Raw genomic sequence first — 11774 nt, 5'->3', positions numbered from 1 at the left:
AAGTCTGAAAACTGAGTTTTGATCCAAATCCAATTGCACTGTAGAGGTGGTGTGGTTAAAAGTGTGGCACTGTGAGTCAGAGCTCTCTTAAAGTGTGGTGTCAACAAGGTACCTTAATGCAGCTCTGCAAAAAAAAAAAAACCCTGGCTCTAATTTGACCTCTTCTAGGTACACAAATAAATTGGAACCTTCTGCAGCGATAGGAAAAATTAAACAACTCTAATTCTTAAAAGGTCAGTACTGAGGAGCAGGTTTGTTCAGGGAAAGGATTTTTATATTCAGAGAAGTGTGATACACTTTTTCCCCTGAGTTACTTCATCACAGTTGTGATGGTATTTTAAAGTTTAAGAATGCTAAGGTTTGGAATATTTTTTCTTAATTTTTCCTATTTTTAAATAAGAATTTAAATATGTCATTAATGTAACTGTTTCCTCTGTCTAGTTACTTGACTTATCTGTTTGGATCTTTGGAAGCCAAGGGAGAAATGGGAGAGGAATTCATTAACAGATCAGGAAACTAGAATGGATAAAATGACCAGTTGACAGGCACAGCAGGAGGTAGGTGTACCAGAGCAATTATTTGTATTTACTAGGTTTCAAGTTTGAGCCCCATATCAATGTAGTGGGCATGGTTCTTTTTTTCATGGGAAATGGTGTATTTAACTTCCTTTTCTTTCCTTTAAAGAAAATTCTGTAACTAATTAGAAAGGTTTTCTAATCCATACTCTTTCCAGTTCTGGAAACCAGGACAACCACTGAGATCTCTGTGTATGGGTTTGAACTGAGCTGTTCAATCCCTGTAGAGGGGATGTGCCAAATCCATTATTTTTGGAAGGAACATCTTGGCTGTGGTTCTTTGTGATTTGCATCCAGCTGAATCCTGGAAGAACAGCCCTCTGAGGAAGCCCTAAGGATGTTTGATATAAGTAGGAGCTGTAGGTTAACCTGGCTGGCCTTAATCCTTACACTGCATATACATAATGCTTTAATTTTGTATTCACACACACTCTGTAGTGGAAGTAATGTGACAGTAATTAAGTATTTTCTTCGGTTTTCTGTTGTTAAATCATCCTTGAAGTTAACTTGCCAAAGATTTTATCCTCACCTGAGTGGGTGAACAGAACTCTGCTTTATGAGTGTCTTGAACATGAGTCATTTCAAAACTGAATTTTTGTTAACTGTCCTTTCTTCAGATGTTTGATTCCAAGGCCTAGAATTTATCATACAGCAATACTCTTTAAGGACTGAGACCTTTCCTGCTGGGATGTGTCACTGGAATTAGGTGGGATGGGGCTGTGTGCTTTTCCAGTGACTGCAGTGTGCGATCACCAGGTAACGTTCTGCTGTGAGCCAGCAATGTTACATCTATGAGGGATGGGACAACACAGCTGCCAAGATGTTCATTAGCAGATCTTTACTTACCTCACTAACCCGTCAAAACTCAAATAGTAAACACTGGGCATGGGGTTTGTAGGTTTATATTAAAAGGAATTACCAGTTTTGTGAACTTGGATAGAACTTTGCACAGTGTGTGTCTCCTGGAATGAAGAATATGACCCACTACATGATTAAATAAGCACTCTTCTTTGGTTCAAAGTGCTATTTAAAAATGCAAGGTGTTTCCACAAAGTAAGCTTAAAAGTAGTGGGAAACCTGCACTTTGGAAATTTGCATGTGTAAGAAGGTAGGAGTTTGGTACAAGAGTCTGTGCTTCCATGCTGATGTGGTTCTGACCCATTTTAATAGATCTTCAAAAATGACTTTTTATGTGAGACAGTCCCTGTTAGTCATGGTCAATGATGAATGAATTAGTGGTGTTGGTGTCTTGCTATTATATGGACTGTTCTCTGTGCTGTTTAACAGTGGTGTTTACTGCTTTCAGGGGTGTGGGGGAGAAAGGCACATTCCTCAGTTACAGATGAACCTGTACTCTTGTGCTTCACCAGTACTGCTCCTGTACAGAAATAAAGAGTTTGTGTACTGAAAGAGATGATGATTTAATCTTCATCTAAAAATCTTGACTCCCTTTCTTACTGAAGTATTTTGTGTTAAGCTTTTCCTCAAAAGTCATGGTGACTGTAGCAGGATGTCTGTGTTGATACTATTTATTTAAATCTGTCACTTGTTGGCTTCTTGGTTGGGTTTTGTCAGATAAAGCTGCTGTGCATGCTCATGGAATCACAGTACAACTTAAACTGCTCTGCCCTGAGTGTCAGGACTGCTTTCCTGCTCCCAGGCTGGGTGTCTTGACTCTCAGCTCAATATCCAGATGAGGCTCCACGATCAGGAGGAGCTGCTGCATGCTCTGCCCTGGTGCCCAACTTGGAAGAGCAGGGAAGCAGGGTGGGCACCAAGCGACAGCGGGGACAGCAGTGCAATTTCACTTTCAGAACTTTAGGCCAGGTCGGAATGGTTTGTTTTCATTGACACTCAGTTGGTTTAAGCCAGATAAGCCTTTAGCCCTTCTCCTAAATAGTGCTTACTGTCTTCTCTATCTCCACTGGGTTTTTTTTCAGTTTTTGTGCTTTATTTAGGTTTAGTCAGTTTAATTGCACGGGGTTTTAGTTCTACTTAAATGTGGAGACTTGGAGGAGGTACAATTTTTTTGAGAGGTACACACAAAACTGGTAACCATATTCTTTTACAGTTCATTTATTAATGTAATGTTTAATGCTTCCACAAGAGGCAAAAGATAAACATCATGTAACCCAGGCACAGAAAGAAAAAGCAGTTTCTACAGACACCTTTTCAGACTTGGATTTTAACTAGGCAAAGAGAATAGAAAGGTTTAGCCACACATAAAGAACAATGATAGGAGACAGTAAGGTGGCTCTGGGCTGTGAAAAAAAATGTATTCTCCACTAGCAGAGCAAATGCCTTAAGTTTGCTAAAGTAACAGAACAGAAATTGTTCAGGTAGATGGGTTGTAAACATCAAATAGCCATAATTAATCATTTCACATTGAAAGTATAAAATGCTTTTTAACCAACAGATTTAAGGAAGGCTTGAATAACATTTGAACCTGTCTCCTAATGAAGCCAAGAGAAAGTAGAATATTCTTCCATGCTGCAGCAGTGCTTACCCAATAGCCACCTGCAGTGATGTTCTTCCAAGCCCTGAGTCAAACCAGCTGTGTTCTAACCAGGTTTGACCTCAGCGCAGCTGGGGGGATCAGCCACTGCCCTGTCCTGCACTGGTGTCCCTGTGTACAGCAGTAACTCATGCTGGATCTACTTCTTCATTCCAGCCACAGCCTGAGCCCACAAGGCTGCTCTGAACAGCCTCACATGAGCACAAAAGTGCAACTTAAAAAGAAGAAAACAAGGCAAAGCTTAAGAACTGAGCTTGGGATTCAGTAACATTTGTCTAATTAAAGGATGACCAGGAGAAATGTAGTAGTGGAAGCTTGAAAGGATGTCTGTTAGTATTTCCCCAAATATAATACTATAAGCCCAATTTCCCCTTAAAAGCAGCACACAAGAAAGCACAGAAAGCAGAACTTGTAGTCATGACCACTTATGTGTTACTGTGGCTATTGTTAGAATCCCAATTACTGTCCATTCACTGAATATTCAAATCCAGTTTTTTTTTCAATAACAGCTACAGATCTATTAGAACCTGAGGTAAGGAAAGCTGAAAAGGTACTAAACATACACAAATTCGGTATAATTTTAAGGAAACTAAATAAGAAATGTAAGTGACAACAAAAGCAGCACTAATAGCGACCTTCAGGTGAAACAACCCAAGTAAAGCAAGGTTTATCAGATGGAAATACTTACAATTGAAATTCTTCATACCAAGCACGTTGCTTACTTAGCCTGGATGCAGATGTTTATCACAAACAGTGTACTGTTGGTAACAGTTTATTAGGAAGTTGTACCGATGGAAACAAGACACTTGCATTTGAGGCAGCTAAACAGCTTAAACCACTTTTTCAGACTCCTAAGCAAATGACACCAATTCTGAGACTGCATTCTATGAGCTGCTAAAGTTCCTAACAGTGAGGCTGACAGGGGCTGCTGACACAGAACAATTTTATTCTCGTTCAGCTGGGCAGCATACCGTGGTCTCACATGATTTTTAGGGGTACAAGGAATACAAAATCTGGCACATAGCAGATATTTGGCTGGGGCACTAAAGAGCTAAAGTCAAATTCTCACCACCTGCCTGCAGCCCTGGTTTTGGATGAAAAACCTCTGCAATCACTGCAGCGCCCTCTGCATGACACTGGCTAACTGTGATGGTGAGTGGATGGCCAGAACTCTCCCTCTTGTGCCTTAATTCCCTTGGAGCAGCCTTAATTCCAGGCTGCTTCCTACATCTTTAGGTTTAGCTCTCTCTCTCGGGGGGTTCTTGCAAGGCTGCACAGCTGTAGGAGGTGATAAGGAATTCCTTCTTCCCCTACTTTAGTGCCATTTCCTTGCAATCTCCATTCAGGACAGCAGGAACATTAAAAAAAGTGCCCTTGTAGGTATCTCTTTAAACTGCCACAGCCTGAGGAGAGAGTCTTCAATGCCTCTATACATTTATGCCATTAATGGGTTGTTTGGTACTGGTGGTGTCACCACTGCCACTTTTGGCTGCATTTGCAAGGGAAAGTGAGACCTGAAGAGCTCTTGAAAGGAAGGCTGTAGGTGCCCAAGCTCCAGGAGAAGGGCCTGGCCTAGGAAATACAAGTGGCACAAGACATCTGATGGAGCACAACATGCAGGGTTCAAGGTCAGGTGAGACTTGATGGGCCAGTATCAGTTATTTTCTTTTTATGCATTAATGCTGAATGCCTGTTTGAAGAAGCCCAGGATCCCTATGCAGGATATTAAGAGAGCCAGGGATCTAACCCTGGGTTCAGACCCTGCCTTAGGGACTGTAGGCCTTTGAATTGAGTAGTGCAGTGCTGGACTCACAGGCATCCACACCCTCTGCTGCCCCTGGCCTCGAGTCTTTTTTGGTGTGAAACTCTGTGCAGCTTCTACAATACAAAGATGCCATTATGTTATTACCTTTAATCCTCTCTGAAGGAGTAGTACCGTGTCATAAGGATGATGAAATACAAAGAAGATTGAAAGTGATAAATACTCCAGTAGCTGTATTGTACTAACCACTTCCTCCTAAATAAATAGTTTAACATAACATACCATGATTTGAAATGACAGATTTCAAGTGGGCTGGCTTCTGTATAAATAGACAGCTTGACTTCCCATTCAGCTGTAGTAGACTAAAATACAGACTAAAACAAATGTGTAAAAATATGTCAGAAGTAGGACCAGAATCAGGTCTGGCATTTCTACCACTGATTCATAAGAACACTTCCCTTTTTCAAGTAAAAAATTTCTCTTTATACGCAACCAGAATTATCTGCATAAATTTCTAAGTAATTTGAATGGGCATATCCACATATTCCCATTACAAAGCAATAAAAAAAGTGTTCTCAGCTTTCAAGGCAAAATATTCATGATATAATTAGACTCATTACAATGTTTTATAGCGATTTTGACACCATGTTTTCCACTTGCTAGATTAAAAAGCATTCGTTTGTTGTTCTTCACTGACACACTACAGAACAACAGGAATTAATTAGTTATTGAACAAGATTACCCGATGTTGGTTTTTCTTGTTTTCCAATATAACTGCTGAAACATTGAGTTAAAAACGGTGTCAGAACACCTTCCAGAATAAAAGGGCAGCCTCAAAATTCTGCACCCCATAGAAACTGCTAATGAATAAAGGGTTAAACTTAAAAGTGTTAAAAGCCATGACTGGTACTGAGACTTGCAGGACCAAACCAGGTGGGCGTGTGCTGTCAGCATCTGCAGGATCCTCAGGTGCATAGCACAGATGCATTACAGATATTCTCTCTGGTTTCCCAGGCTACACTGCAGGGCACAGTTAAGACAGTATGAAACAAATAGTACATGATTCTGAGTTTGCATTTAGTATTTACAGCAATCTTAAAAAGCCTAATGTTCGTAGAAACCAAAATGTTTGCAACAAGAATAATGAAGTAACAGGTGATGGCAAATGCTGTTTACCTTCCACAGACACTCCCTTTGTACTGTTCAGCTATGTCTTGGTAGCATCAAAGACAGATGATTTGATGTCAATTTGCATTTTATCCTGCTCAGGAGGGACATGTTCTGGTTTCTCTGAGTTTGTAACTACTTGGACAGAGTAGAAATATCTTCTGTTCTCATGGCATCAGCCAGGAAGCTGAGTTCATTGCACAGAGTCTCGTACCTGAAGGCCATCCGGATCTGGGCAACATTTGTCTTTCGAATGTCATTTCCTTCAGGCCCTTCCTTGCAATAATTCACCCCTAGGAATTTCTGTTTTTCCTGTGAATGGGATTAAACATGAAAAGGAAGAAGTCAGTTCAACTATTTTGATTTATTGCAGAAGTAAGTGTTTGTTAGTTGAATGAGTCCAGTACAAGTGAAAAGAGCAGTTTCAACCAGCTGGGCATTGAACTCTTCCTCAGAGTCTTAACCAGTTTAGGAGATTTTAAGGTCAAAGTTTATCCATACAATCACTCAAAACTGCACTCAGTCTGGCTTGCTAAAACCCTCTGTGTTAGTGTTCAGCCTTCCTTGCTGTATCTTGCATGTGAGAGGGCAAAAAGAGGCTTAGGTCTCTTTTGTCAGTTAAATGTTGCACAAGAGGAAAATGAGTAGTTGTCCCTAGGAAATATTGGAAGAAACAACAGAATATACTCATGAAGCCCCTTCACATACCAGTTCCTTCAAAGAATTGTTCAAAAGTGACATAGAAGAGAGGATGATCTAAAGTAAGTCCTAGTTCTGGCTATATAGAATTTTAAGGCCAAAAGGGAATTTAATCTGACTGCCTATCTAAACAAGAATATTTTCTGTAGTACTCCCTTTTAAGCAAAAACATGCCTTGCTTATGCCAGGCTGTTTATTTTTACTTAATGCTAAGACACGATGTAGAAAATCACTGGCAGAGGGATATCACCAAAATAATTAAGTTTGTAACTGGAAGGAGAGCTGAGTATAAACAGGCATCTGGTGTCTCTACGTATTTTGAGAATTCCAAAACAAAGCTAATGAGGAAAAGTAATGTTAATACTTTACTTGTAATGTCAGACTGCATAGCAGATAGTTTTGACTATTTCTGGAAAAGAGGACAGGGATGTGCACAAATACGTCACTAAGCATCTGCTATTCAGTGTTCAGACTATTGACTTCTGGGTTCCTACTTGCCCTAATATTCACAAAAGAGGTTTTCCAGACATACTTACCTTATCTGACAATCCGCTCTGTAGAACGCTGTTTCTTGCTATTTCACACAAGTCACAGGTACTTAGTTTCCACACCTGAGCTGCAATAGCATATTCTTCCATGAGAGCTTCCTGCAGCACCAAAATACATTTAATATTAAATTATATGTAAATAAGATATAAATGGGGATATGTACTCATTACTAATTAAGGATTTTATACATGCTCTTTAGACAGCTGTGAAAAATTAGAAGTTTAAAACTTTAAAAATCACAATCACTATGAAAAGAATTGTTTATTTCAAATTTCCCAAGGACTACTGGTTAATAATTAATAAGGCACTGGGTATCCAGTTAGCTTAGTCTAAGAAATTGCAGCCTGCAGTCCAGATCCTTGGAGGCATTTCCTAGGCAATTGCAAAGGAGCCCCCAGGGTACACAAACACCCTGGAGCACTCAGTTGTAAAGCTTGAGTGAATGTGCACATGGACAGGTAGCAGGGCAATTTCTTGCTCTGGCCCTCCCGCATCAGGCGGGCGGGTGTGGCCCCAGTGGGCTGTCCCAGAGGAGGATCCTCCACACTCCATGTGACTGCATCCATGCTCCAGCCAGCAGCAGCTCCGTGTCCCGGCCAGCAGCCAGCCCGGGGCAAGGCCAGCAGAGCTCGGCTTGTCCTGGGACACGCAGCTGAGCAATGGATGGGCCCCTCTGGGCACAGCATGGCTCAAATCGGTGCCAGCCACAAACGAGGGCATCACAGCCAGTGACCAGGCACTCCTGTCCTGCCAGGCCACCCAAGGGCAGGAATCTGTTTCAGCTCACTGGGCAAGCAGCTCATATGTCATCTTGAGATTCCACATCGTGTTTTTATAATGTACTTCCCCAGACTTATTAGAGTAAGGAAACTGGACTTTCCTGGCACTCTAGAGGATTGTTTATGAAGGCTCAAACCTCCCTTCAGCCTCATCCTTCATTTTATACTTCAACAGCCAACACTGGAGAGGCAAGAGTACAAAAGAAACATAATTAGGAAATCAGACATTTCCTTCCGAAGCCTAACAGTGAGTAGTAGACAGAGAATGAGGAGGGAGAATGAATGAAGTGACTGAAAGACATGACACTATGTCCTAAGCAATGAAATAAAACAGCTTTCAGGTCAGTCTGGACCCGTGTGGTGCTGTTGCCAAATTCAAAGCCAGGGCTTTTTGCGATTCCTACCTTTGTATAATGAAACTGCATAGGATCATCTGTGGAGAGGGAGATGTGCAGTCCCTTATGGAGAAATTCCCGTAGTGGATTTTTTGAGTACTCCAGGAATAGGCTGTTGTTACTAAGTGGGGACATAGCAATGGGTATTTGTGCAAGATAATAAAGATACTGGAGGACAGGGCTCTGCAAAACAAAACACAGTCAGCATTTAATGGTACTATGGGATAATGAAAAAGAGCACGATTTCCCTTGGATAAAATGGAAACAGCACTACAGAGGGAAGACTAAGACCAAAAAACTTAGGTTGACATTAAACCATGACTTCTCTACAAAATATTTAAAAGTCTGAATTTTAAATCTTACTGATTCTTATAAAAATAATTTACATTCTTAAATATAGGTGTCATCTTTATAAAAATAAGGTGACTAATATTACTGTAGATTAGTAAGTATATATGACCATTATGGGCACTGCATTTGATACCAGCTGCATACCTTCACAGAAAACAGATGGGCAAGAACTGCTAAACAATTTTTTATTTCCAAAGCTGCAGTCCAATAGGTAAATTTTAGCAGCAAAAGGAGTTTTAATTTATGAGAAGTCATGTGTTGCTGTTGTACATAATAGAAATTATCTGTGATCGCCTCATCTTTATTACTATTTTGCCTCAGCCAACCTGTGAACCTAACAAGTACCTTTATTACTGTTACTATTATTAGTACCTGTTATGCCATCTTATCACACCAGGCCACGCAGGAGACAGTGAAGAGGAGAATTCTTTGGTCACACTCTGCTTTACTGCTACTCTGTCTGGGTCTAATTTTGGGAATTACTACTTGTGAGCATAGTATCAGACATGATTTTAGGCAGATTTTTTCTTTGTTCTTGGTTATATTGAAAAATACAGAGAATTTTCCAGCATTAACCAGAAAAATCTCACTTATAAGGGAACTCCTGAAAGATTACAGGGAACTAAGTACAAGTCTGCCACCCACTGACCAATTATTTTAATTATGAAACAGTGCCCTGGAGATGGGGTTGAGTGATGGTTCTTAGTAACTGATGTGATAGGAATTATAACATTTGTTCTGTCATAACAATTGAGTTCTGTCTAAAATATTGTTGTGTCAAACAGCTATGTTGCATTTCTTGATCAAAATAATCAAACCCTTAAAGAACTTCTGAATGAACCCTGAAGTACAGAAATGCCAATCTGAGAAAATGATCTTTATCCCCATAGAGAAAAAATGAGAGCTTTCCTTAAGTTCTTCTGGGACTAAACCAGGGAGTAGTAACAAGTAGCTGTGCTTGGAGTACCAAAAACAGGTGCTGCCAGGTCTTTGACATATCTGAACATATCTGATCTTCCCTGTGAAGACAAAGCTGTCTTTTTGTAGCTTAAGAATAGGAAGTTCAGTTGAGCTTATTTATTTCATTGAACATTAAATAATTTGGTTTGGAAAGGGCCTTAAAGATCATCTGGTTCCAACCCCCAGCCATGGGCAGGGACATCTTTCACTAGACCAGGTGGCTCAAAGCCGCATCCAACCTGGCCTTGAACACTTCCAGTGATGGGACATCCACAGCTTCTGGGCAACCTGTGCCAGTGCCTCACCACTCTCACAGTAAAGAACTTCTTCCCAATATCTAATCTAAACCTACCCTCTATCACCTCTCCCTTGTTCTGTCACTACCTGCCCTTGCAAAAGCCCCTCTCCAGCTCTCTTGTAACCCCTGTTTAGGTACTGGAAGGTGCTAGAAGGTCTCCCTGGAGCCTTCACTTTTCCAGGCTGCACAACCCCTATGCTCTCAGCCTTTCCTCAGAGGAGAGGTGCTTCACCAGAGGTGCTCACGGCCTCCTCTGGAGTCCCTCCAACACCCCAACGTGTTCTGGTGTTGGGGTGGTCTGGCTGGAGTTTCTGACCAAACTGAAGAGTTACTTGTGCCTTGCTAAGAAAATGAATTAATGGGGCAGCCCAAAATTAATTTTGGGCTGCTCAGATAAAAGTCAGTTTGATGCCTGCAGTTCGAACCAGTGACAGATGTTTGAGCACACAATGATTAGTTGAGGAGCAACCAAGCAATACCTTCTTCAGGAGCAATCCATGAGAGATGTTGTCTGCTGTCAGAAAGGCAGAAACAAGGTGTGTGATAGACCCAGCTTCTCCACAGTGAGGTCGAAACAGGAAAGTGCACATGCCTCTTTCCCTGAGGAGATAAAAAGCAAGTTACTCTGAAAAAAAGGCACTGTTCTTTATCTCTTTGGTATATAACTGTCATTAATATGTGAATTTAAAAAGAAGAAAATCAAGTTACACATTCTCCTACACTTTGATGTGACATCTAATCAGGCCTACCTGTCGTGGGCTGCTGTCAAAAGGGTGCGTCCCGCTACCGAAGCCCCTTCTACCACCAGACATATTTGTATCTTCTTTCCTCCCCAGAACACCTCATTCAGCAATTTTCACCCCACTGGGTGAACAGCTACTGAATGGATTTAAGTGGAGTGAACTGACAGATGGAAAATTCAGTAAACCCATGCAACCCGTGGCTGCAGAATTCCTGGTTCAAAATGAGGAAGGGGAAGCACGTTGCCAAGAGTTAGCTAACAGTACTAGTGTGATGAGAGCCTGCCATCTCACCAGGGTAAGTGTAGCATAAAACCACACCCTCAGAAGCAGGAATGTTAGTTACTACACCAGAGTTCACACTGTAATTTCTAGAATTATGTTATCATCTACATTAAAAGTGATGCTGGGTTTGAGGTTATAATGGACCCTGTTACTCAGTTCAGACAAATGTCCCACAAGTATCTGGAGATGTTTAAAACACAATTTCAACAAGGAGTGCTAAAATATAAGGCAATTCTAGGGTGGAAATTTAGTAACATTTCTCCTGATGTGAGGATGTAATCCATCCTCGCTAATATTACAAAAAATATAAAACAGTCTTGTCAGGGCTGTGTTGACTCAAGTACTCAGTATGATTAACAGGGTGAACAGGGTGACACAGTTGTAGTGACTCATTGGTGAATTCTGTCAGTATCTCACTTAGCTGTAAAGAATATTTAATGATTATCTGGGGGCATTTTAATACAGTGGTTGAAATGATCTCGAGGTAAAAAAGAAAGTGCTGACAGAATCTGTCCTTGGAATAGAAAAAGCATGTAGACTGCAGAGAACGTAAAGGAAGTCAGGAGAAAGGGATGACTTATCTGCTGTAGAGTGTCCTTTCCATTACAGAATTAAAACTAACAACTATGCCTGTTTGTTACACATACAAGGTAATTTAAGGTGGGTGTTTGTATTATGAGTTTTGATCAAACAGGATGA

The 11774-nt window shown here is 40.8% G+C and overlaps 1 protein-coding gene across 3 annotated transcripts in view; it reads right to left on the bottom strand.

The window, feature by feature from the left end:
• Positions 1 to 2635: 2635 nt before the first annotated feature.
• AMPD3 (adenosine monophosphate deaminase 3) overlaps positions 2636 to 11774 on the bottom strand; it is a 33440-nt gene continuing 24301 nt past the window's right edge. For all 3 annotated transcript variants that reach the window (XM_048306576.1, XM_048306575.1, XM_048306574.1), the window contains exons 12-15: positions 10530 to 10650; positions 8451 to 8624; positions 7255 to 7365; positions 2636 to 6331 (exon numbers count right to left, since the gene is read on the bottom strand). In XM_048306576.1, coding sequence (XP_048162533.1) covers positions 6155 to 6331; positions 7255 to 7365; positions 8451 to 8624; positions 10530 to 10650 — 583 coding nt within the window. In that variant the 3' untranslated portion in view covers positions 2636 to 6154. The remainder of the gene's footprint in view (positions 6332 to 7254; positions 7366 to 8450; positions 8625 to 10529; positions 10651 to 11774) is intronic.

Source organism: Corvus hawaiiensis, chromosome 6, assembly GCF_020740725.1.
Source record: "Corvus hawaiiensis isolate bCorHaw1 chromosome 6, bCorHaw1.pri.cur, whole genome shotgun sequence".
In the NCBI taxonomy this organism is placed as follows: domain Eukaryota; kingdom Metazoa; phylum Chordata; class Aves; order Passeriformes; family Corvidae; genus Corvus; species Corvus hawaiiensis.
This window is presented reverse-complemented; position numbering and strand designations above follow the sequence as displayed.